Raw genomic sequence first — 26,967 nt, 5'->3', positions numbered from 1 at the left:
CACACTTCTGTTTGATTTAGCTACAAAATTGGGGGTTCCCATGACCCCTCTCCCCTCACATTTGATAATTTGCTAGAATGATTCACAGAATGCAGGAAAACAATTTGCTTACTATTACTACTGCTTTATTATAAAGGATACAACTTAGGAACAGCCAAAAGGAAGAGATGCCCAGGGCAAGGAATATGGGAAGAGCTGCAGAGCTTCCTTGCCCTCTCCGGGTCACCACCGTCCCAGCACCTCCCTGTGCTTACCAAGCCAAAAGATCTTAGAACCCCGTATTTTAAGTTTTTATCAAGGCTTTATTGCATAGGTGTGATTAGAGTAAATGGCAACTGATGAAAAACTCAATCTCCAGCCCTTCTCGCGTCTCTGGAGGTGGGATCGTGGAGCTAGACATTCCCACCTTTGAATCAGACCAGCTCCCATCCTGAAGCTATGGGTGGCTTCAGTGTCCCCCAGCCACCGGTCATCTCCATGGAATACCCAAGATGCTCTCATCACTCCAGGAATTCCACGGGTCTTAGAAGCTCTTGTGTTGGGAACTAGGGACCAAGTCCAAATATTTTGACAAAAGGTACTCCTATCATCTCTACCACTCAAGAGATCTGAGATTTCACTAATCCGAAATTCCGGAGTTCTGTTCCAGAAAGTAGAGACAGAGACTAAATATGTATTTCTTATTGATAATTTCTTATTAAGTCATAATAATGGGCAGAGTGGAGAACACTTAGAAATTCAGACACACCTATGCTTTCCAGAGCTTACAGTTAGATAACTGACCTTCCCCCACCAACCACCGTAACCTCTGCAGGTGGAACCTTCAGTATTACACAGCCAACCTCTCTGAGAAGATACTGGAAACAGTCAATGCAAATCAAATGGCTAACCAGTCAAGCAGGTACTGGGGGAATGTCCATGACAGCAAACGATGAATGGCTAAGCATTGGAATCTGACGCATCCATTTTGCTCAGAGCTGAGTGAACATCTGTTCTGTAGCCCAGTCCTGGACCTTTGCTTGGCTGAAGATGAGGTAGAAGACCAGGCCTGACATGTTAATAGAAACTGCAATCAAGAAGACATTTCTCCAGCCAAACTCGGAATCCTGGAAGGAGGAAATTAAAGTGTTAACAGTCTCTTGGCTCTTGGTCCTCCTGTTCAGAAAGGTCCTGGTGCAGATCTGGCGCCCCAACCCCGCTCCAGCCTCTGTGGCCTTCCTGGTGGTTTCTAGAATATGCGGGTCATTTCCTGGGCCCTGGCCTTTCCCTGTGCCAGAACAGTACTCCTCCCGATAGCCATTTGTCTCACTCCCTGGTTTGTGTCCAGTCCTTACTTAAATGTTACCTTCCAAGACCACCCTATTTAAAATGGAAATCCCACCCCCTCCTGCACGCCCTGTTCTCTCCTGCTTTATTCTTCTCTTCACACTTTGCCATCATTCAGTATATTTCATATGTTATTGATTTCATTAGTTTTCCGCCAGTTGCTTTCCTACAATATAAGCTTTACCAGGCAGGGATTTCTGTTCATTTATTTGATCCACTTAAACAGTGTATGGCACACGCTAAGTTTGAATTAACGAATGAATGAATGAAGGGATGACAAGGGAAACGAATTCAGTTTGAGAATTTCCCTATTAAAAGCTGTTTCCTGGGGCGCCTGGGTGGCTCAGTGGGCTAAAGCCTCTGCCTTCGGCTTGGGTCATGATCTCAGGGTCCTGGGATCGAGCCCCGCATCAGGCTCTCTGCTCAGCAGGGGGCCTGCTTCCCCACCCACCCTCTCTACCTCCCTCTCTGCCTACTTGTGATCTCTGTCCCTCAAATAAATAAATAAAAATCTTTTTAAAATTTAAAAAAAAAAAAGCTGTTTCCTGACAGTATTATTGACTAGAAGGGAAACCCCGCAGTCACAGGCAAACCAGAATGGTTGACCCGTCTGTACTTTGTAAGAAGTGCCATGAATATTGCTAGAAATTTTGATGATTAGCATGAAAGACTTCTAAAAACTCTTAAAATATAAACTCTAAGTCTGAGCGCTCCTCATCACTCCACATCCTAAACCTGTGGTAACTGTCCTGCATGAGCTGAGCCTGGGGGGGGGGGATCCTGAGGGGGCTTGGGACTCTAGAGCTTTAAGCTGAGCTCCATTGGGGAGTGAACAAAAATATCTTCAGTCTGACTTCTCTTGAGTGACCTCTCTAGGTGTCTCTCATGAATATTTTCATCAGAGCATTCAACCTCACCTGACTGATTAAAAATCCAGCAACAGTGGAAGAAATGGCTCCCGATGAGTACGCAAAGACTTCCAGTAGTCCCTGAAGAAAGCTGGTGTACCTGAGACAGAAAAGAATATTCCAGTGTAAGCAAACTGTTGTAATTCTGTGCTTGTCCCTGGGGGTGCCCTGAGGCGACCCTCGGTCAAGCCTGAGTGAAATATGCTGACTAGTGATTAGTACAGTCCCGTGTAAGGGTCTGAGGCTCCCAAGGGTCATTTGTACTAACTTGTCAACATTGTTGTTACAAAATGTACAGATTGATGATTTGCACCAATTTGTATGTTCTCTTAGTTTCTGCTATGGAACCTGATCTCGCAGCTTTGTTTCTGGGTAAAAAAGACCCCTCACTGGATGAGACGTTGGTTCCCCTGAGACCAAGGCATCTCCCATGGGTCATGGTGGTTGGTTATCTGAGGATAGAGTATGTTCTTCTGACCGTGAAAGGATCTTGGGGGTTGCATTTGGAAGTCCCCAGTCCTCCTTGATACTAGCTCTCTTGGAGGTCAGTGTTTCTCTTACTCTCCCATTAGTCAAGCTTTGCCTTTGGGAGCCGGCACAGTAGTATTTTACGGGTCCTTCACCGATCCAACCCTGCGGGACCGCTGCATTCCCCAACAGATGGGGGTGTGAGTCCCCTCCCGTCCCTAGCTGAGCTGTGAGTGTGGCCACTGCCTCCCCATTTCACCCGGAAAACTGAGTGCACAGTGGTGGGCTAGCTTTGGGTCCCTTCCAGGAATTATTTCGATGTAGGGCTAATGCTGGCATTTCCTGTGACCTGTAGCACGAATCACACACACGGAATGGAGCATCAGAGCGAGTTTAGAGTTGCAGGACCCGAGCTGAGCTCCTATGTGGATGTGGCCAAGGGGTCCCTACCGAGGAGCAATATCCAAGATGTTAACAAGGGCTCCCGTTTGGCAGAAGGTGATGGTGACAGAAGACAGTGCCAACAAGCCCATACTGGCACTGAAGCTGAATCTGACCCAGTACAGGGACACGAAGGCCGCAGATGGGAAAAGAACCCCTGCAGCAGGAGGACAAACACAGAGTGAATAAAAACTGTCCTGAGCTTCCCACGTCCATCCCACAGTCCCCCTGGGTCCTTACCAATGGCCGTGGAGAGTTTCCTGATGGTAACGAGTCTGAAGATTTTTCTGGAGTGAAGAAAATCTGCCAGTAGACCTCCAAGGATAGTGCCGATACAGGCAGCACCCAACAGCAGGGCTGACAGGATTCCACTCTGAGGACCAGAGAGAAGGCGCCTGCCTTACTTCGTATGCCGTGACACACACTGACCCTTGTGTGGCTTGTCTACATGTAGAGCTTCTCTATATCGACCTATCTCCTCGAATACAAATTTCAGGTTACTGGAATTACTAGAACACAACTTTGGTGCCTAAGAGAAAATATGCATATAGTTCAATTGAAAAAAAAAAAAAGATTAATGCTCTCATCTTAGGTAAAGTCAACTGGAAAAAGATTTTAAAAAAGAGCAAAGCCCAATAGAAAAATGGGCAAAAGATAGGAACAATTTATAGAAAAAGGAAAATAAGGGGCTCCAACCTCGTAGCGAAAAGAACTACTTTTTCATGGATCAAACTGGCAAAAATCCAGCAGTGTTTTGACCTGATCCACTGGGATGCTTGGGAAACTGGGTACTTACAAATATCAGTGCCCTGTGGAGAGCAATTTAACAACAGATACAAAAGCTGTACTGCGTTTACCCTGAACTCAGACATGCAGAAAGAGTTGCATAGATGGGTGGCTGACGAGCAAGGTTTTTTGCTCAGAGATTGGAAACAACCCTGATGTCTCGCAGTCAGAGTCTCGTGTACTGATCTGAAGAGATCACTGTGGTGTAATATACAAACAATAGCAATGTACACAACACATAATGTTTTGTGTTTTAAAAAAAGTGACAAAATAAGGTATGTTCATGTAAGCCTGCAACTTCATAAAGAAGATAAAGAAGCAGTGGAAGAATATTTACGAAATGAATAAAAAAGAGTTGTCTGTGGCTGGGAACGGGCTGAGGGCACAGGGCAGACCAGGGATGGGAACGGCAGGAAGATTTTTCACTCCTCTCTTTGGATAGAGTTTTTAAAATGTTGAACCCTGGTTTTATCAGCTCAGCCTCTCTATTACAGTGCTTTAAAGAAAATATAAGGAAAGAAATGTGTAAAACTCCCCAAATGGAAAGGCTTTAACTGTCACCATGTCCCAGCTGTTCACATTATGGATGAGTAGACCGAAGCCACCACGGTTTTATGACTTAGGGAGAAGCCATCCTGAGACCCACGGGAGTTGGGGCCTCTTGACTTCCCAAGCTGATAAACCTGGTCTCCACTGGTCTCTCCAGTTTTTTCCCCCTTCTCCCTGTCCTTAGCCTTGGCCTCTGAGATGGGGAACCCACTTGGCCTCACACCACAGACAAACCATCCTCAACAGCTGGCCTTCAGAGATGTCTGTCTGGACCTCCTGTCCCCTGATGGTCTCGCCTGAGATTATGGCTTTGCTGCCTGCTTCGGGCCTCTTCTTTGTGAAGACCCATGGCCACTCAACCCTTGGGCTTTCTGACCTCACTACCTCCAGCCTGTTTGCACATGTGCACCCCAGACTCTGACCTCTGCTCCAAAAATCAGCTTCCTGTTGGCCAGTTAGCACATTTTCACAAGAGGAGCCCAGTTAACATGAGAGCACTGCTTTTTGAGTCCAAAACACAGTATCAGTCACTCAATAACTTTGTGAACTGCTGTTAATAGGCTCTGAAATCTGATATACTCTTTGCCACTTCTAAGACCTTCATCTTGCAAGAATTTAAAGGCTCCTGTCCACCTGTCAGGGCACCTGTTCATTTTGTGAAAATTCAGCTGTACACATACACTTTTCTTGGTATGCGTCATACTTGAATAACATTTTTTAGAAGAACGTTATCTGCAAGTTTTGGGTAGGAGTCCTATTTGGAACTTTATATCCTAGTCATAAGTTCTTATTTTCAGCGTATGATGTCTATGCTCCCTGTCAAGCCTTCTTGAGGGCACAGTTTGTCTTGTTAACACTGTCTTATGCAGACTATCTTGTTTGCAAATGTTGGTTGGATTGAACATCAAAGTTTTACATTGGTCCCTTAAAAAGTATGACATTCTGTGAAAGTCAAGCTTACCTAGACATCCCAGTCTTCCCCAATAATCGGTAGGTCACAGTGAGATGATTAAGAATTCGTACAACCAGGTTGCATTTCCTACACGAAGGTCCTTGGCCTAATCCCCTGATTTTGTGGCCGTAAGTGAGACAGAGGATTATATAATGAGGCATTTAAACAGAAGAACAGAATAGGCTTTCTCTATACTTACGTCTCTGATGTTAGCTTGAAGTACAGAGTTGATGTATGTTGGCAGGTATGTGATCACAATATTAAAAATCCAGAATTCAGTGAAATAAAAGACTAAAATGCCCCAAAGTGGTAGGGATTTGATCATAGCCTTAATGGGAAGGGACCAGCCTGGCGAACAGTCCTGGAAGAAAGCACATATCAGTACTGCTCCATCAGAAGACAAGAGATTTGCTCTAATGCTGTCTTCAGCCCGAGACACCTGGACCAACACAGGGAAATGGCAGAGAAGTTCATCAAACGCACCTGTTGAGCCAGTGAACACACAATATATTCCTTCTCATCAGCGCTGATAAACCGATGATGTATGGGGTCATCATAAACAAGAAGAAACCAGAGAAAAGAGCAGACACAGCCAATTCCACCTAGGAAGAGGATCCCATTAGCCCTTGATGGCAGTTCTTTCAGTTTGACTCTGCACTGAGCTGATCTCTGTGTTTGACAGAATCACTGACCCCAATATTCCATTCCTACCTGTATCTATGCTCTGGCCCCCATCGTTGGTGGAGGGTGCTTCCCCACCACCTGTATATACATTATGACAGTGTTGTACAACCCAACATTACCAGTATTGAGTGGCAATAAAATTCATCTTAAAATTTTCTTTTTTAGAATCTTAAGAAAATGTCTTTTTTTGAAGCAGAATATAGATTTTATTTTTTAATGAAAATGTTGTTTAATCTACAGATTTTATATAAACATCACCAACTTTCCCAATACTTTTTTTTTGTTATGTTCAATTAGCCAAGATAGAGTACATCATTAGTTTTCGATGGAGTGGTCAATGATTCATCAGTTGTGTACAACACCCAGTGCTCATCACCATGCATGCCCTAATCTTAGCAGCTCTTTTTAGTTGCCACCTGGGCCTTTACCTGTGCCTTCACAGAGAGTGAAGAGCTATCATGGAGTATAGAACTACCATACACCAGGTGTTTTGTGAGATTCTGATAGTATAAGAATACAAAGATACCATCTTGCCATGGAGGAACTTAAAATCAAGTACAGAGGAATGGGAAAATTTTCCACCGCTGGAGGTCGAGTAGAGGATGTCAACAAATATTTTACTGAATTCCTTCCTTGTAGATCTATATTTGTAGCTTCCCTTTCCGAAAACTAGGAGCAGAGTAAACCTCTCTCATTGCTTGGATAATTTTCGTAACCTGCCCTTTGAAGTTTCCATGACAGAGCCTTTGCGGTTGCCATGCAAAAGTAATCCATCTTCACACAATTTTTGTTTCTAGTGAATATATTGACCCGATGTTATAGGAACCCTTGATATAAGAGCATTGTCCTCTAACAGAAACACCGCTGTCGCTCACTGGTCTTACTGGAATCACACAGGTTGCAGATGGGACTTCAGAGAGTGTTTTAAAACTCAGACACAAACATGAGCTGCAGGCAGCTGGGGAGATCGCAATCAGGGCTGGGTGAAGGCAAAACAGTGAAGTAGTAGAATGTGGCTTCTGGAATACCCCGTGCATCTTTGGGACCTTCTGCGGCATCTCTTAATGTATGACATCCACTCTGGAGCCTCCCACGATCTGCCCTGTCTTGCAGGTTCTACTGGTTAATTCTGTGTCAATCAGCATTTTACGATCAGGTACAGTCTTAGAATTTTCTGGTTGTAATAATAGGAGAATTTTATAAAAAATGAATTAAATAAATAAGCATAACTAAAAATATCATCCCATCAAGATACCATTTTCAGCATCTTATGAAAGAAATCCCTCTGCGGTTCATTGTGTGTTTGGTTTAGAGGCAGGACAGAACATTACGATGCCTTTGAAGTCATTAGGTTATTCTGACTATGTATCCAGGCTCCTGAGATTTAAATATCATTTTGCATGATTCACAACATGATTAGCTGTGAACATTATCACCTGTAGTTATATAATTATATAAATATTCATATCTATTACGATTTGGTTAACCATAGATGACTTGCATCACGAAAATCATGCCCAGCATTCTCCATCGCAAAACAAAATCCTGAAGGATGCCTGAGTGGCTCAGTCGGTTGGGTGTCTGCCTTTGGCTCAGATCCAGATGCTGGGATTCCAGGATCAAGTCCCACATCGCCTTCCTGCTAGGTGGGGAGTCTGCTTCTCCCTCTGCCCCTGCTCATGCTCTCTCTTTCACTCTCTCTTAAATGAATGAATGAATAAATAAATAAAATGAAACAAACAAATAACAAAAAGAAAAAAAAATCCTGAGATCTGAGAAGCCCAAACTTACCAAAGATATAGAAGATAGAAGGCCACCCTTTAGTCTGGCAGAGGAAACCACCGATGAGCAAAGTGATGAAGGATCCCATCAATTGCCCTAAACAGAAGATGTGAGGATGTTTTGGGTGAGAGAGTCAGCGTCCTCTCTCACCCAAGCAGGAGCAGGGAGACAGGGTAGTCGGAGTCTAAGGTCTTGCTTGTGTTGATAGGCCATTGTAGAGTACTCTTGGACAGTGCATACAAACTAACAGTTTAGGGCCTCGATTACATTACCTGATACAGCAATGTTGACGAGTTGACTCTTCTCTAGTGGGGGAGCCCATTTGACCCAAAGTGAAAACTGGCTTGTTAATACTATAACCTGGGGGCAGGGGGGAAAGTTCCATTCTTGGCTATTGAGGTCATTTTGGAATTAATATTCCACTTATAATTAGAAAGCATCTTGGTACCTGGGCCATGCCTTGAAAAATCCGCAGGACAATGATCGAGAGCACTCCTGCGTCAGCAGCCAATGGAATCAAGAGGGCCAAGACTGAGGAAAGAAGCAGGTTAACACCCACCAAGTACTTGGCTCCAAATATTCCAGCGATGTAGCCAGTAGGGATGGGAACCAAGAATGAGGCATAGTTGTATGAGCTGAGAATGATCCCCTGAATTTCAGGACTCCAGTCATACATGGGAGCCTAGGAGATAAGAGAATCTCACTGTTTATCTTGGCCAGAGAGTTGACAGTTTTGATCATGTGAAATTTGAGAGGAAAAAAAAAAATGGGCAGTTCTCTCTCATACTTCTCTTCAGTTCCTCCAGTCTACCAATTTCATTCAAAAAAAAAAAACAAAAACGCAAAACACAAAACCAAAAACCCAAACTTATGCACTACATACTCTTTCCTTTTACACAGTTTCCCTGGTGACACAATAAACTGACCCATTAAAGTGTAAGAGATCCTGTAAAGGAAGAAAACTATAAATAAGAAAGCATTATAGGCAATGGGGTAACTAGAAAAACATGTGAAGAAAGAAAGCCAAGATAAACATCTGTGAAACTTATTTTGCAATGTTCATCCTTGTCAGTGAAGAACATATGTCCACTAAAGATGAAAGTGGTTTTCTGCATTTTCACTTAGTCTGCTTGGTCCGGTTCCACCGCTAGACACTAAATAGAGAAGAGATATCTTCTCCTTAGCTACCTGTTATGTTCTCGTGTAGTCTAGTTCATCGAACATAGTAGATGCTTCATAAATAACCCTGTAGGTCAAACCATCTGAGTCCGAGAAAGGGTCTGGAGTCTCATTAAACTTACCACAGCCTCAGACTGCTGCAGAGTTCCATTCCATCCATCCTGGGAGTCGGCAGGAGGCCTTTCTGCAGAGGCATTGAGTGGCCTGAGCTGGGCCGTGCTGTTCACCATGGCTGGCATGGCGATGCTCAGGCTCATCCTTTGGGAGTTAATCAGAAAATTGCAGAGATGCACAAGGAGGGCCAGCCCATGTCGGACCGAACAAAAGCCTGGGATGAAGGGGCACAGAAAGTCTTAAGATCGGGGTAATTTTCTCCCACCTTCCCTAAGTCTGGAAGAGGAAGAAGACTGAAGTCTGTGGAAGGAGAAATAGAGAGTGGGAGTGGCTCTGCAGGTGGCTGGTGGACACCCAGCGCCCCTACCCCTGGGAGGTGAGTGGGTCAGTCACTTGCTTAGAATCATTACTTGAGCAGAGCAGAGACTTGAAGAAGGTGTGGAACTGGCCAGAGCAAGCGTTAGGAAGGGTTTCAAGCCCGGGCTCTGGGATGAGCTCATGAGTGTGGGACTGGAAAGAAGTGAAATGGGACGGAGAACTGGCTGGAGGTAGTGGTCGAGGGGAGACGGATAGGAAGAGAGAGGAGTTGTTGGACATGACTCCCAAGGTCCCCAACCCTATTACCAGGGAACAAGGCACATTAACAGTTTAGGGGCTGGGAGGAGATGAGACTTGAGAGGTAGGCTAGGTTAGACTCCAGAAGCATTTCACCTTCATCTTGCTACTGTAATCTGGGCTCACACGAAATTTGCCAGCAGTCCAGGAGGGGTCTGGGGCCATCCTGGACTTGAGTCCAAGTACATCAGTTTGGCAACAGCTAGAAGGATTGATCAGCTGCCAGAGGGATAATGTGTGATCCCGCCCTCAAGGCACGTGGGTGCCCCGTTTCCTGGCTCCTACGAGGGAGCAAACGCAGTTGAAATGGGCAACGCTGTCTCATGTTGAGGGGTGACAAGACTGTCAAGTTCCAGGACCCCCACCTTTGGTTTAACTTGGGGGGCATTCACTTGAGACTGCCCTTCCCCGATCCACACGAATTTACATTAGAGTTTTGATCAACATTGTATAGAGAGGGCAGATGACATTGCGAGGGATTGCCCCATGGACAGCGTTGTCTTCTCCCGGCCAAGAGCAGGGTGGCTCCCTGTGGATTCCGGTCTCTTCCTCTGGCCGGAGCTGGAATCTTACAGTTAGTTCTCTTCAGTTAAGTCCCACACAAGTTTCTTCAGAGACTTTTTATTGTTTCTATAACTGAGTCCTCCCCTTATTACTTTCATGTTTCTTTCCTCTGGGTTTACAGCAGAAAGCCAAACACAAGCAGGTGGCAAGTACTAATAGTGGAAAACAATACATGGTTATTTTTGTCATTTGTAATATTTCATCCTCTTGGGCAGTTTAGCCACTGGCAGTTTGTAAACAGTGTCCGATAGGAGTGGTGAGAGCCTATCTGAATTTACTGAGCGTGTTTCTCACACCACACCAGCAAGTGTGCCGTGGGAGTTGTACTTGTTGGTGGGACTTGCACTTTTATTGTATGAAGCTGTCCTATTGCTGTTTCCTATTATTTTGATGTGAATGCAGGAGTTTTATAAACCGTGTTTGAGTCATAGAGTCAGACACCGGGATCTGGTCTATTTAGACCTGTATGTTCTTGGGCAAATTCCTGAGCTATCTGCAGCCTCAGTATTCCACCTGTAAAATGGGGTTAATAATAGAGCCTACCTCAGAGTGCCTGGGGGCTCCGTGGGTTAAGCACCTGCCTTCGGATCAGGTCATGATCCCAGGGTCCTGAGATTGAGCCCCACGTTGGGCTCCCTGCTCAGCAGAGAGCATGCTTCTCCCTCTCTGCTCTTGCTCTCTCTCTCTCAAATAAATAAATAAATAAATAAAATCTTTAAAATAAAAAATAGAGACTGAGTACATTTGTGTAAGTTCATTATAATTATTAATAATATCTGACTGTGCTTACATTCTTGGAATGATCTCTTAATAGGCTGTTGTAATGAAAACACATGCTTTATTTTGCTAATATCTTGACTGGAACTTGACTTTGGCATATGTAATTGAATTCAGGTGAATATTATTGTGAATATGTATGTATGTGTAATTTTTGATATGCTAGCTTTATAAAGAAAAAGACTTTAGGCTTTTCATCTCAATCTATGACCTGAAGTATTTTAGGTATGTAGTCCTTTTCTTTTTTCTTTTCTTCCTTTTCTTCTTCTTCTTCTTCTTTTTTTTTAAAGATTTATTTACTTTCAGAGAAAGAGCAGGAAGGGAAGAGGGAAACAAAATCTCAAGCAGACTCCCTGCTGAGGGCAGAGCCAGCCGCTGGGCTGGATCCGATGATCCTGAGATCATGACCTGAACTGAAACCAAGAGTCAGAGGCTAAAGGACTGAGCCACCCAGACGCCCCTGAACTATTAAGTTCCTGAAGTCCACCTTACACAGGTTTTCCCCTGTTGCTATGGTATGTCTGTCACAATTGACGAACCTACTAGAATGTATGATTATTAGCTAAAGTCCATGCTATATTCAGACTTCTTAGTTTTTACCTGATGTCTTTTTTCTGTTCCAGAAGCCCATTCAGGATAGCACAATCCAATAATTGACATGTCTCCTTGGGATACTTACGGCTAAGACAGTTTCTTAGACTTTCTCTGTTTCCAATGACTTTACAGTTTTGAAGAGTACCAGTCAGATGTTTTGTAGAATGTCCCTCAACGACAGGTTTGAGGCAGTATTTGTCCAGTTTCTCCATCGTGAAGTTACTCTTGTTTGTTCCGTGCTGTGCTCTGGAAGAAGTCACGTGCACAGTCCGCACGTAGGGAGTGAGGAACTGTGCCCCGCCCCCTTAAGGCGGGAAGCTACAGAAATGCACTGGGTACAGAGATGTTTTCTGCGCTGTAGAATCTCACTGAATTTTTCTAGTGAAACCACCAAGACACAATTTGTTTGTTTTAAGAGGGCTTTTTGATACTTTCTTCACTTCTTGCATGTTTTTTCAACATGTGCAATTTTTAATTCAAATTTATAAACGTTATCTCCATAGAAATCATGGACATTATCTCCTTCCCTGTGTTTAACGCCTTACACATTTGAAGTGCTTCTGTCCCCACGATTATGTGTGCTCATTCTCTCCGCCTGATCCATCCAAGTCAGGAATTATTTTATTGCCGTGAAAGGTATCTGCTGTCAAAGACTCTGCTCTTGTATATATTTTCATGGCAGTTTCATTCATGATTTGAGTTGGCTTTGTTCCTACATTGAGGTTGTCTCTTTTGCTTTTCCACATCCTTTCCTCAAAGGTGTAGACTCTGTGAACTGGATGCTTGATTAAGTTGCTTTCATTTATTCTTCTTTTTCCTTTCTTTCTTTTTTTTTTTTTTGCTTTCATTTATTCTTATGCACTCTCTCTTTTCTTCCCTTCTTCATACTCATCATCTTTTGAGTCACTTGTCTTACTCCCCTTCTGCGTCCTTCCTTATTTTTCGAAGCCTTGGCCCTATGTCACTGATGTGATTTTCAGCAGTGGTCATGTCTTTCCTTGCTTCTACTCATTCCGCTTTAATTCTGAAGTCATATATTTTCCTCTTTAGTTTCCTTTCTTGTTTACTTTGGGCTCTTCTTGCACACTTTCCTGTTGATCTCCTTCCTGCACTGTGAGCTTCTTGTTATTCTTGAGATGTTAAATTGGAAATGAAAATATTCTTTGGTTTCCCCAGATAAAATAAGTGCAGCCATGTAATATGCTGGTTAGCAGTCAGACTGCTCTGGTGTGAGTCCATGTGACCCCTCTTTGTGCCTCAGTGACTTAAATGAGTTCTTCCTTTCTGCTTGAACTCTGGCTCCTTCAGTGGAGAGGATGCCGGAAGGAGTAGCTTCCTTGCAGGAATGTTGGGAGGATTCAGTAAATTAATCCACATAAAGTGCTTAGACCAGTGCCTGACATCAAACATGCATTTAATATGTCACAATTACTCTTTGATCTAATACATTCCTTTTCCTTTTCTTTTCTTTGTGCTAACATCTTTACATGTACCTCCTCCCCATGGTCTTGGACCGTAAAGGTCAGTCCTTTATGATTTAGTTCCCGTATGTTGACACCCTTGGCACATGTTGTACTGGGCCACCTTTGCTGGTTTGAGGCCTGCTGCCGTGTGGTGGTAATGGTGCGTGCATGATTGCACAGGTGACCGCTGGTGGGATGGAGGAGGACATCTCAGAATTCTTTTGCCAGTTCATTTGAATTTTGCAATGACCTGGTTGATTTTGAGGACAGGTTCCCCAGAATTCCAAGTTAATTTTGGCCATCACGCGTGTACTGCCTTGATCTGTTGTCCTAGCCCAAGATGCTAAGATGCAGATCTTCAGAAAAATGGGTAAGCTGTGGAGGGGGAGATGGCAGGATGTGGGCCATGTGAGCTTCACCTACCACATCTCAGCACAACAGACTCCCCTTGCTTGTGGTGGCCTCACCTTGCTGGTGGGCTGCTGGCCTCTAGACACTGCCATTCAGAGCTAGGGAGTGTGAGCCGAGGCTTAACAGTTAACGAGTGTCCTCCCTTTCTTCCTAAATGACTATACCATGCTCCACGGAGGAGAGGTTTGTAAGCACTTGGCATCCTCTCTCAATCTCATTCCAAATATATTAAACCCATCAATGAGCCTTAGGATTCATAGTGTGTTGTAGGAGCAATTCCCTAGTTTTAACCTGGATGGAGATACGTTCTCCAAGTGACATGCTTGCTTATTTAATTCTGGAACTTTCGGAGAGGGATATTACTGTAGCCTGGCCCCTGGGTGACATGTTTTCTGTGGGTTGGAGTACATTCGCCTCCTCGTGGGCTTTGGATGGGAGGAAGGAAGCCGTGCCTGATGCTGCTTGTGAGTTCTCCCTGCCATCCTTGCCCTTCCGAGTTCTCCACGGAGAGACAAATACCTGGAAGTGACGACTGTCAGTCTCTCACACAGACAGGCTTCCAACCATGAGGGCCTTCTGACAAGGTGTGGAAGGGGGAACGCAGTGAGAAGCCATGATGGCTGTGAGGCACCTAGAGGCCCATGGATGAGGACCGGTGACGGTGGAGATGGGACTTCTGCCTGTAACTTTTGGGAGTCACCTTGAAAATTGCCCACTTGGGGCTGCCTGTGGTCATCAGAGTGACCCATCCATCCTGACTCCTGGATTTTCTGGAAGGGCTAATCTGACTCCTGCTTCCCCAGCCTTCCGAAGTCTGTGGAATCTTCCAGTTCCCTATATTAAGCCTCTTTTTTCTTGGAATATCTAGAGTGCCTTCTGTTTTTCTGAATGAACCCAGACAGAAGCTCACAGGCCTCTGGGAGATAAGGGGATAGGAAGGGCAATGTGGTGTCTGTCCCCACTCAGTCCCAAGAGCCCTTAACTGAGCCTAATAGAAACAACTGACCTCTGGCAGAACGTCAAGGTTCAGCTTTTCCCTGGGTTTCTAGGGGTACAGGAGCATAAGCAACTCTATCTTGTGACTGTATGTGACTTGTAATGGGAGAGGGGCATTTCTGTGTGTCCCACAGAATAGCTGGCTTTGGTTCTGTGAGTTTCTAAGAAGCGCGATCATACTCAGCAAAGATGTCAGTAGCCTTTGGGGGCAGAGAGACCTAGAGAAAACCCCAGCAGTGCCCTGAAGGTGTGAGGCAGAGGACCCAGGAGTGCCCAGGTCGTGTGCTCCAGAGAGGAAGAGAGATGAGTGGAAATTGATGTTGGCCACCTATGGATGAAGCAGCCAGTAGGGTTTATGCACAAGCACCGTGACAAGTACTTGGAGACTTAACAAAATAACCAGGTGGGACCATGGGTAGTTGGGGTTGTGCCTTATCAAGTGGGACGAGATTTATCCAAAGAAGGATTATTATTCGCATGATGCCATTTGTAATGACAGGTCAAATGGCTTACGAAAGGATTGGGTATAGCTTCTGGAGCTTCTGGAGTGTCAGCAGCAGACTAAGCAGCATGGTGGGATGGATGTTCTAGAAGACTATAGAAGAATCCAGAAAGACCACACATGAGTCCCACCACTGCCATAAAGATGACTGAGGAGGGGACACTGTGGGAGAAGTGATTATCATAGCTAAAATTTATAGTGTTTACTATGTGCCAGGCATTGTTCTAAGTGGTTTACATTTTATAACTAATTTAATTCTCATGGAGATGCTGTGAGGCAGCTACCATTATCATCCTGTGTTTATGAGTAAGGAAACAGACATACAAATTTGAAGGTCACATCGCTCAGAAATGGCAAAATCAGGATTGCAAACATGGAAAATTTTTATCTCTAAGTATTTCACATTACTGATTTTGAGAGAGAGAGAGTGCACACGGGCATTAAGATAGGAGAATTTGACCGATAGGCTCTTAACTACTTAGATGTAGATGAGATCTTAGAGATACAAGAATCAAGCTCTCTCATTTTCTAGATGAGGAAGCTGAGGCAATGGGATAGTATGCATTCCAGGTCAAATGATTCCTAGTTAACTATAGATAGAGTATTAGAATGCACATCTCCTTATTTCTCCTTTGATGGGAAAGAGTAGGAGAATTCTCTTGTCCTTGAGACATGCTCACTTCCCAACAGACACACTGGCTGAAATGTTGAGGCTTGTAAAGCATCCCACCTTGGTTAATGCTTTACTGTTCAAAGGCATTATCTTATGAAAAGTCTATTTCTGTAGGAGAATTAATGAATCACGTAATTATGAACCCTTAAGAGTTTAGGGGAAAACAAGGTGTTCAGCAGGTTTTCTTCGGACATGTTATAGAAAAGTACCAAGTTGTGACATAGACAACGTGGAGGAGGAAAAGTGACTTTTATGACATAGTGGAAAGGAAAAGCCTGTTCTCTTTGAGGCAGGGCTGAATCTATATGAACAGAGAGATCTAACTGGATGCTCCTGGACTTAGAGTCGGAAAACCCACGACTGGTTTCCATACTTTCTACTTAGCATCTGCTCTGAAGTTTTTCATTCGTCTATTAATAATGTCTTGACACCTACCTGTCCTATATAGTTTCAAGGTTTCTTACAGGAAGTGAAATAATTCTCCATAAAATAGGCTTTATAGCTATGTAGAGCCCTTGGCAGTTGGGGGTAGCCTCATGTTCTATGTCACCAAGAGGGAAGTCGAGGTGACACAGACACCAGTGTTATCTGTAGCCAGTACATGATTTTACCTTTCCTGGAGGTTTGCTCTTGAGCCGTGCTTAAATGACCATCGCTGGAAATAGCTGCCACTCCCTTGGCTTCTGCTCCAGTAGGCATTTTGGTTCTCTTCTCCCAGGGACTGGCGTTCACCTGCTGAAATAAAAGAATGCAAAAGCAAATACAGGGCGACAAATGTCCTGTATCACACATGACACTGCCCCAATTCTGTGAATTAGGAGGAAATATTTGATTGGGGTTCAGGAGACCGGATCTGTTGCCCAGACTCTATTGCTAGTCAATTGTGTGACCTTGGGAATGTCACAGTTACCCCTGCTTCTCTGAAATGAAGGGTCTGGCCCAGATTGCCGTAATGGATTGTAATATTCTTCCCAGTTCTGTGTTCCTTTGTCTCTCCACTGATAAATGTATTGACTGGATGTTAAAATTTGACAGTCTTCTTTGAAATTTCATCGGGAAGGTTCCAGCTTCTTCTTTTTTTTTTTTTTAAGATTTTATTTATTTGACAGACAGAGATCACAAGTAGGCAGAGAGGCAGGCAGAGAGAGAGAGAGGAGGAAGCAGGCTCCTCACTGAGCAGAGAGCCCGATGCGAGGCTCGATCCCAGGACCCTGGGATCATGACCTGAGCCGAAGGCAGATGTTTTAACCCACCGAGCCCCCCAGGCACCCCAGGTTCCAACTTCTTAAATTACCTGAGAAAACTGCCTGTTCTGAACATCTAGATATACCAGATATACCAGATAAAATATGGCAAATGTCTTTTCAAATACATAGCTCCAAAGATAGTAAGAGATATCCCCATGGATGTAATGAAAAGTTTACAGTATGAGCTAACTCCTCAGTGACATTGGGACTGGGGTGGGGAGCAGACATCAGTTTCCGTGATGCAGGGTCTTGAGATCTAGGTGCCTAGGGATGAGGGGTGAAGCCTTAGACCTCTGCCAGGAAGACGATTATCATGGAGAGCCTATTATAGAGCCAGAACCCTAAAAGGGGTTCAAAACTGAGCTAAAGAGGCTGTGTCCATTGCAACAGTGAGACAGTGATAGCTTACATCCTCCTGAGCTCTGGTTTGAAAAGAAAGAGCCTCTGCTTAAAATTCCAAAAATTCACAACTATGTTTCGGGGAGTTGGGGGTTGCAATTCTCTCTGTTTTCATTGTCTGAGAGAGAACTCTTTTTTGGCTGAAAAACTGGACAAAAGAACTGGGCCCAGGCCGATTTCCTTAACACAGATCACACAGAGTTACTGATGAAGCTCCGCTTAATAGGACTTCCAGATCCAAAATTAGAAACACTCAGAGAAGCAACCATCCAAAGCAAGTCCTCAGACTCAACATGTAGCACAATCAAATTGCTGAGAACTTCCAAGAGTCGGAAACTGATAACTGCCTTTTATAAGCATGTTTAAAATAACTGAAGAAATAAAGGAGAGACCAAAACGTAAGAAGATATCCAAAAGAACAGGCATATTTAAGAAAGGCACTACTTGAAATATTTAGAAACAAAGACAATGAGCTAATGACTGAATGAGTGAAATAGAAGATAGAACAGAATTATACAGAATAAAGTGATTTATACAGAATAATTATACAGAATATTAAACAGAATAAGTATATTATACAGATTAAAGCTCAGGCAGATAATGACATATCGTAGCAGAGTTAGGGGACTTGGAAAATAGAGTTAAAAGTTCTGATATATGTTCAGTAAGATTTCTGGGAAAAGAAAATGAACAGAATTGAGGAGAGGCAATGCTTTAAGAAATAATGGTTAGGGCTTTTCCAGAAGAGATGAAATGAGATTTCTCAGATTCAGGAATTACAGTGAGTCTAAAGCCAGAAAAATGAAGTTAAAGCTATACTTAGATAAAGCATGAAAATCCTGTAGAATACAAAAAGCACGAAACTTATCTGTAATGATACATACCATATGAGGTCACTGGCGGGGGGCAGGGGGTAGAAAGTAATTACAATATAATACCAGAGAAGGGAGCGGTATTCTTTTTTAAACTTCAAGATAATAATAATAATAAAAAGACGAAGTAGAAGAAAGTGAGTGAAGAGGACAAAACTGTCAGTACGATATGTACGCACAGATGGAGAACAGACACGGCAGAACCTGCCCTGCCTATCAAAGACATGAACCTTCGAAGTGCAAGACATTATTTCTTACCTGTCCACTTCCACAAATATTTGGAAGACTTCTCTCTAGTTTAGGCAAAAGTGTGGGGAACTAAGCTGCTGTTGTGGGAGTCAGGGCAACTTTCCTCTTGGTATTGCTGCTTCAAGGCCTCTACCAGGGAATGATCCACATAGCCACCCAAAAGCATGTCCCAAGACAGTCCTTGTAGCGATATTTGTAAAAGTGAAAAATTAACAGCTAACTAGTGGTCATTAATGTTTGAATAGTTAAGTAAAGCAAAGTACGTATATTTTTGGAACATTCTACAGCCATCAAAAAGAGCTAAAAAATCGGGTCGCCTGGGTGGCTCAGTGGGTTAGGCCTCTGCCTTCGGCTTAGGTCATGATCTCAGGGTCCTGGGATCGAGCCCCACATCGGGCTCTCTACTCACCGGGAAGCCTGCTTCCTCCTCTATCTCTGCCTGCCTCTCTGCCTACTTGTGATCTCTCTCTCTGTGTCAAATAATTTAAAAAAAAAAAGAACTAAAAATCGACATACATATTAACAATTTAAAGGACATATTAAGTGAAAAAAAGCAAGTTGTAAATTCGAAGGGACACGGGCACCCCTGTGTTTATATCAGCATTAGTTGCAACAGCCAGATGCGGAAGCAGCCCAGTGTGCATCAACGGAGGAGTGGAGAAAGTAGAGGTGGCATATAGATAAATATGGGCTATCGCTCAGCCATCAAAAAGAACAGAACTTGGCATTTGCAACAACATGGGTGGAGCTAGAGAATTTAATGGTGAGTGAAATAAATCAGTCAGAGAAAGACAAATACTATATGACTTCACTCCTATGTGGAATTTAGGAAATAAAACAAACATGCAAAGGGAAAAGGGAGAGAGGGAGGGAGGGAGGGAGGAAGGAACGGAGGGAGGGAGGGACAGACTCTGAACTACAGAGAACAAACTGAGGGTCCCCAGAGGGGAGGGGCGGAGGGATGGGGGAAATAGGTGATGGATGAGGGAGGGCACTTCTCGCATGAGTCCCGGGGATATATGGAAGTGCTGAGTCACCGTATTGCACACCTGAAGCTCACAGGACACTGTATGTGACCTACCTGGAATTAAAATAAAAACTTAAAAGAAAAATAGCAAGTTGTAGAACAGTAAGTACCGAGGTGATAAGTAAAACGTATATGCACACAACATTACGTTAGGTAATTCATGTGTTTACAAGTGAGTAGAAAATTGTGAAAAGAGAATTCACATTGAATTCACATTGAAACAATGACAGCTCTCCTGTACATTGTCCTTAGCACTGGTTTTAAGATTAAGATACACGGCTGGCTAAGCCTGGGTGGCTCAGTTGGTTCAGTGTCTGCCTTTGGCTCAGGTCATGATCCTGGAGTCCTGGGATCAAGTCCCTCATCGGGCTCCTTGCTCAGTGCCGAGTCTCCCTCTCCCTCTGTCCCTCTCCTTCCTCATGTTCATTCTCTCTCTCTCTCTCTCAGATCTTTTAAAAAATAAAAATAAAGAAAAGTTAAATTAAGATACATTAATCTGATAACACTGGTCAAATGTGTAGAAGGGAATACAGGGGACCATTCCCTTTGGGGAGGAATGGCCAGGAGGGAACTTCACTTTATCTTAGGTATTTAAATGAGTTACAACAATAATGTTTTTGTAAATTATTACTGGGATTCAAAAATACATTTAGGGGGTGCCTGGGTGGCTCAGTCGGTTAAGCGTCTGATTTTGGCTCAGGTCATGATCCCAGGGTCCTGCTCAGCAGGGGGCCTGCTTCTCCCACTCCCTCTGCTGCTTCCCCTGCTTGTGTGTGTGCGCTCGCTCTGTCTCTGTGTCAAATAAATAAATAAATTTTTAAATACATTTAAAACAACAACGACAGAAAAAACTACCATAAAACCTGTGATCACAGTGTCTGGGGCATGGGAATCTCTCCTCCTGACAACAGCTTTACAAATTGTGTTCATCTTTGTCCATGTGTGATAGTGTGTGTGTCTGTGTGTCTGTGTATATAACTGGATGTTAAAATGGTGCTTCTTAGGGCACCTGGGTGGCTCAGTGGGTTAAGCCTCTGCCTTCAGCTCAGGTCATGATCCCAGGGTCCTGGGATCGAGCCCCGCATCGAGTTCTCCACTCAGCAGGGAGCCTGCTTCCCTCTCTCTCTGCCTGCCTCTCTGCCTACTTGTGATCTCTGTCAAATAAATAAATAAAATCTTAAAAAAGAAAAAATGGTGCCTCTCACTTAGTGCAACTGCCCCCAGACCATTCTGAGAAGAAAACAGCAAGGGTTGCCTCTGCCCCAAAGCCATGGGAGACCACCCCCCGGGACTCGAGGAGAGGGCTGTCGAGCCCACCACTGAGGCACAAACTGGCTGAGATGACAACCCTGGGACCCTGGGAGAGAATATCTCTAGAGAAAGCTGCCGGTGTGGCCTGTCACTTCTCCACCCTGCCTTCAGGGAGAGCAGGGAGGGTGCTGCCCTTCACTCTAAGTCAGAGGACAGGGGCTGCTTGTGGGAGGAGGGGGTGTCACCCAGACAGCTTGACCTATGTCCCCTGGAGGCTTGTGTGTGTGCCTGTGTGTGAGAGAGAGAGGAGACCGGTGAGTGACACCTGCCTCCGCATCCACAGGCACGAGGCTGGCAGAGAAGAGCAGAGGCCCCCGCCCCACTGAGAGGTCGTGATGCCTCCACGTCCCCCAGCGACAGGTGCAGAGATGCACAGACAGAGCTTCAGGTTCCTCTGAACCAGGTGTGGGTGACTCAGGAGGGATCCAGCTTACAGCCATACCCGAGAGAACTCTCTAGAAGGGCCGCATGAGCCCCAAAGAGGTGGAGGAACCGTAGGATGCCAGATGGCTGACGGGCGCCGTAAGGGAGAGACTGTGGGATGTCTCCAGAGGGAAACCGACTGAAGGATTCAGCAGTGAACATCCACCGGAGCCCAGAGAGCACCAGAGCCAGATCACAAGAGTCCCAGCCAGAAACCACTTCCGGTCTCTTCCCAGCCACCCCTCCGTCTCCCTAACCCCCAGCACTAGAAGACTCAGAAGCCACAGCTACCAGGAGGGGTGTGGGGAGGAGCTGACAGAGAGAGGGAACAAGAAGCCAAACCAAGTGACTACTGACCCGCACCAAAGTCCAAGCTGGAGATGGAGAGAAGCTCTATTTTTTTTTTTAAAGATTTGGTTTATTTATTTGACAGACAGAGATCACAAGCAGGCAGAGAGGCAGGCAGAGAGAGAGAGGAGGAAGCAGGCTCTCCCTGCTTGAGCAGAGAGCCCGATGCGGGGCTCGATTCCAGAACCCTGGGATCATGACATGAGCCGAAGGCAGAGGCTTTAACCCACTGAGCCACCCAGGCACCAACCCCCCTTTTTTTTAAGTAGAATTAACATACGTTATTTGAATCTCGGGTGTACATTGTAGTGATTCAACAGTTCTCAGTGCTCATCACGATACATGTGCTCTCAATCCCTATTTAGGGAGAAGCTCTACTTTTAGATAAAGTTTGGAGTTTTGTGCTTTTCATCAGACGGGACCTATTCATTTACAACATGAGATTATTTGGAAACTGAAAGGAACCAGTGAGTCGCCCTGGTGATTCTGAGAAGAAATCCATCAAATGAAGGGATGGAATATTTTCCTGTAAAAATAATTTGCTCATCACGTCTGTCCACATTTCGGGCTGTCAGTTGAACTGAGCTCACAAGACCCGAAGCCCTAGCTTTCAGACTAACATTTTCTTTTTTTTGCCACAGTGACAAGTAGAAGGACTTTTCTCACACACCAGTGCCTGAGAGTTCACTGATCACTAGTTCATTCATTGATTCAGTAAATATTTGTTGAACCAGTGGATATTATGCTTCCTTAGCTTTTTCTCTTAAAAAAAATATATTTATTTATTTGAGAGAGAGAGAGCACAAATGACAGGGAGGGACAGCAGGAAAGGGAGAAGCAGACTCCAGCTGATCAGGGAGCCTGATTGGGGGTTGATCCCAGGACAGGGGATCATGACCTGAGCCAAAGGCAGACGTCTTTGCTCTTTCTATTACATTTATGACTGAAGTGTTTAGTTCTCATTAAATTTGCCCCCTCTCTGTGCTTACTGTGACAGAAGTACATGCCAGGTGGTCTGGTAACCAGAAACGATGTCTCACATGCTGTCCACGGCTGCGTCCCTTGCCCTCCATAGACGTGTCCTACCTTCTTCCTCCACTACCAGCTTCCACTGCCTCGCCAACCCCAGCGAGGTCTCTGGGAGAGGCACAATATGAGAAGGAAAATGCGAGAATGACATTTGCTCTGGAGAAAATGAGAGTCACAGTGACGGCCACCAGGTAACTAGCAAGAAGAGGGCAAGAGTTTTACCCTGTTGTTTGGGGAAGGTCTATTTGAGCTAAGTTGGGAAAGATGAGAAGAATGGAGCTCTGAGTAAAAGGAACCAGCAAGTTTGTCCAGTCCAGTGCAGAGTGAGTGAGAAGGTTGATATGAGTAGGGAGACCAAAGTGGTCATCAGGGGCCATACCACAGGGTTCCTACAGGCCAGGTAAGGGGACTGGATTCACCTGGCTGCTGGGGGATGCATGGTCTCTATGGGGCAAGACCAGGAACCAAGAGAGCCAAGAAGAGGCTGTGGTGGTCAATCACCCAGGCAAGAGCTGATGGATGTATAGGGGAGGCCGACCGTGGTGCAAAAGAGCAGACTGGGGGTCTGTTTGGGAGTGAAAGCCAGCAAGAATTGCTAATGAGATGGGTAGGGAAAGAGAGAATGGGGGAGATCATTGGCGACTTCTAGATTCACGGCTTATACAAATGAGTAAATGGTGTTATGCTCCATAGAGATGGGAAAGCAAGTGGGAGGGAAGCAGGTTTCCAGAAGAAAAATAAGAGTTTCATTCTGTGCTGTTGGTTTTGAGATGCCTGTTAGACCCAGAAGGGAACGATGGCCCAGTAGGCATTGTGTCTATGACGCTGTACCTTGAGGCAGGGGGCCAAGGGAGAAATAGAAATTTGAAAGTCATCACTTTTATCTGTTTACTTACAGACTAAGTAAATGAGGAACAACCTGCAAAGATATTGAATGAGTCATTCTGTCAACTTGCTGTCTGATTCCCTGGCCAAAACTGATTCTGTGTTTATTCTTTGCATGAAACCGTGTCTTGCTTTTCTGCTCTAAACTAGTCCATATGGAGTGAGGCTTTTCCTTAAGGTCCTGTACTGAGCTGTAAGCAGCTCACATATTTTTTTTTAATATTTTATTTATTTGACAGAAATCACAAGCAGGCAGAGAGACAGGCAGAGAGAGAGGAGGAAGCAGGCTCCCCACGGAGGAGAGACCGATGCGGGGCTCGATCCCAGGACCCCGAGATCATGACCTGGCAGCTCACATATTTTTATATCTGGTCTCAGCCCTGGACATTCCCTCCATATAAGAAGTAGCTTGTGGCTCATACTCATAGCTCCAAAATCAGAGTCCTGGGCCCCAAACCCTTCCTTCAGTTACTACTGCCCTAGGCCATGGGATTCCATTTGCATCAGCTCACTGGGGAGGTCTCATCTGTTTTGACTAATTTGGTCTTTTAGCCCTGATAAAAAACATTCCTTTGCCAAAATTCAGCTTTTACACTTATTGTCTCACCACAGATGCAGTCACTGCTTTATTACTACGATTATTATTAACACATCCCACAAAAATGAGCCCCATATATCAACCTTAAGCTGAAGGTATCTCGACTGGTCCCAGTATCTGGGTGATGTTAAGCCTTAAAGGCATAGTTTAAAATTGCCGGTTCACTTCCACATGCTTCAGAAAATTCCGAATCTGCCTCTGCAACTGTTCTTTTGGGTGAATTTATTCCCTGAAATTTTATTCTCTGGAATTCTGGGGCTCTTGTTTCTCTTAGAAGAAGGTGATATCCTCTCTTACTTTCCAGAATTATCTTGGGAAAGAGGAGTTCTCTTCTGCACCCCATAGCGTCCACCCCAGAGCAGCAAATGAAAGAAAGTCCCTCTCCTATCATCTCAAAAGCAGAATTTGGAGGAAAGATTGAAGGCTAACCTGAGGAAGTCAGAGTGCGGGGTCCTCAGTCCTTTCCAATAAATTCCTTTAAGCTTTTCAAAATTTTCGACATGGCCCTACATCCCCAGGAGGTAAATGATTACCTTAAAACCTTTAGCCTTTATGTTACCCAATGGAAAGATTTTTTTGGTGAATGGTTTAATTTTTAACTTTTATTAGTTGACAAGTAGACCAAACTCATTAGATCTTCCTCAGACTTAAAGGCCAGCTGAGATCACTTCCATTTTCCCTAATCTTCCAGCCAGAATCCCGACACCACATACCCTGTGTTTGCAGTGCTGTTCATTGTGTTTTTCATTAGGATGGGGTATGTCCTGTCCCTTTGAGTCCTGTCTCACCAGAACTGTTTAGTAGAAATGGGCTCTCCACAAAGCAGAGACTTAATATCCATTTGGGTTGACTCAAGTGACTTTTGTGGTTTACTGATGATAGCTGTTGGCATGAAGATCATTGAGCTCTCTGGAACATTCATAGCCTGTGATTCTGCTCCCTTTCCTGGCAGAACATTTCAAAAGACTCACACATACTTGTGCTCTGTCTCCCTGCCCCACTCAAGACAAGAAAGCTTTTGGCAAAGCCTTCACTGACTTCCATTCTGGTGAATCCAGTGGCCAGTCCCGAGACTTTACCTTTTAAGCTCGACAGCTTTCATCTCTCATTCCTCCCCTGGACTGTTTCACTTGATTGTCATCCATGATTCCAACCTGATTTTCCTCATGCCTTATTGTGTCTTCCTCCTGAATCCTTTTAGCAAGTCCTCATGTTTTCTGGAACCTCTAATGTCAGTGTCCCCAGGACTGTGGTCTGGAGTTTCTTCCCTATTCAAACTCACTCCCAAGGTGAGCCCACACAGTCTCCTTTCTCTAACTGCCCTTCCTCACACCCCTTCCCGAGCCAGGACTTCAGCTCTTCGGCCACCATCATCTCTCCTGGTGTATCCAGTAGGTATCTCGGTCTTCACATGACAACAAGGAGAATGTCTCAACCCCCTCCATCTTCATCCCTGGGGCAAGACTGCACCTTGCCCCAAACCTTGGAGTCCTCCTCAGTTAGTCTGTTCTTTCCCTCGGCGAGTGTTCCCCCCCACCAGCACGTCCTGTCGCTCCGCCTTCAGACCTTTCCCCAAATGCCTTTGCTTTTCATTTCCTCCGCTCCTGACACAGTCGCCTGTCACTGGGGCAAATAAAACATACTCTTACCTGGCCCCACTCTTTCTCCTCTCTTTCTCAGTTCATCTCCACATGGCAGGCAGAATACTGAAAATGTAAATGCATATATTGTAACTTACATAAATCTGTAAATATGTAAACTCACCGTTTACTGGTTTAACGTCTTCCAAAGCCTTCTCAGTAAAATTAGGACAAAATGGACCAAATTAATGCACAGCACAGGACAGGATGTTACTTCTCTTGTTCCTGAAAGCCGTGAATGAACGAGTTGTCTTCTGTTCAACACACACCCAGTGTGTGAGGCTAGAACACAGAAAGGCAACTGCAAACAGAGGGAACACACGTTGGTCGTTGCTAGTTCGAAGAAATCTGAAATCATGTAGGCAGCTATTTCATGCTGTATGAATGGTTCCCAATGGGGCTTCTGCAGGTGATGTAGAGGACAGCAGTGCCCCCGGAATATCTTTCCTCGTGGCTCGTAGCTCTGCTCTGTGGGCAGTTTCTAATCTGGCACAAAACTCACCTTTTTTACTGAGTTTTATTTTCAGTGACTCTTTTTTCGTGTTTTGTTTTGTTTTATTTGTTCCTTCTGCTTTTCCCCCATATACGCCAGGTCCTTATTGTGCTTTCTTACGTGCTCTTTTCTTAATTTGTCAGACCTCTTACGCTGTTCTCTTATCTGAAGTTCTAGGGAAGGATGTTCTATCTTGTTTGTGTTCTGGCGCTTGCTCATGCTGGAGTGTTTCTGGCTGTGTTGTGTAATTCCAGATTGTGGCCTCACGGTTAATAAACTTTACTCAAGGAAATCGTGTCGGGGGTTGAGGGATTATTCTTCCAGAGAGATTTTTGTGTTTGCTTCTGCTAAGTACTACCAACCTGAGGCCACTTGTATGTCCATTTTATGACCTTAGTCTTCTTGGACTTATGTAAATAGCATATATGTGAATCGAAAACTAAAGCCTGTAGAACCCTGTAGTTATTCATATTTTGGGGAGGGTTTCTTGTTTGTTCTGTTATTTTGTTTGTCTGTTTTGTTTTATTTTGTTTTTACCATCTAGAGTATAGGCCAAGAGAGAAAAGCTTTTTGTCTCTCTGAGCAGGTGAACAGATGTATTTTTTCTAGTTTGCCCATCAGAGTAGCTGTGGCTTGGTGTGACCAGCAATAAGAAGAGGACG

The 26,967-nt window shown here is 44.5% G+C and overlaps 2 protein-coding genes across 8 annotated transcripts in view; one reads left to right on the top strand and one right to left on the bottom strand.

Moving 5' to 3' along the window:
- Nucleotides 1–26,967, top strand: part of SLC17A1 (solute carrier family 17 member 1) — a 74,610-nt gene that overhangs the window by 39,788 nt on the left and 7,855 nt on the right. The window lies entirely within an intron of this gene.
- Nucleotides 675–26,061, bottom strand: SLC17A4 (solute carrier family 17 member 4). Of its 6 annotated transcripts, none has more exons than XM_046005004.1 (12): nt 25,937–26,061; nt 16,396–16,519; nt 9,198–9,403; nt 8,345–8,578; nt 8,169–8,256; nt 7,906–7,992; nt 5,914–6,032; nt 5,630–5,791; nt 3,384–3,516; nt 3,153–3,300; nt 2,244–2,334; nt 675–1,106 (listed from the first exon to the last, which is right to left on the bottom strand). In XM_046005004.1, exons 2-12 carry the CDS (start codon nt 16,481–16,483, stop codon nt 972–974), a joined length of 1,491 nt encoding a protein of 496 aa, XP_045860960.1. In that variant the 5' UTR covers nt 16,484–16,519; nt 25,937–26,061; the 3' UTR covers nt 675–971. The 6 variants fall into 6 exon arrangements, with proteins under 6 accessions (XP_045860960.1, XP_045860959.1, XP_045860963.1 ...); XM_046005003.1 differs by lacking the exon at nt 25,937–26,061 and adding an exon at nt 24,602–24,671; XM_046005007.1 differs by lacking the exon at nt 25,937–26,061 and adding an exon at nt 24,602–24,671 and having other exon boundaries at nt 9,198–9,259.

This window comes from Meles meles, chromosome 5, assembly GCF_922984935.1.
Source record: "Meles meles chromosome 5, mMelMel3.1 paternal haplotype, whole genome shotgun sequence".
Lineage (NCBI taxonomy): Eukaryota > Metazoa > Chordata > Mammalia > Carnivora > Mustelidae > Meles > Meles meles.
Note: the sequence above shows the minus strand (reverse complement) of the source record. Positions and strands in the feature narration are given on the sequence as shown.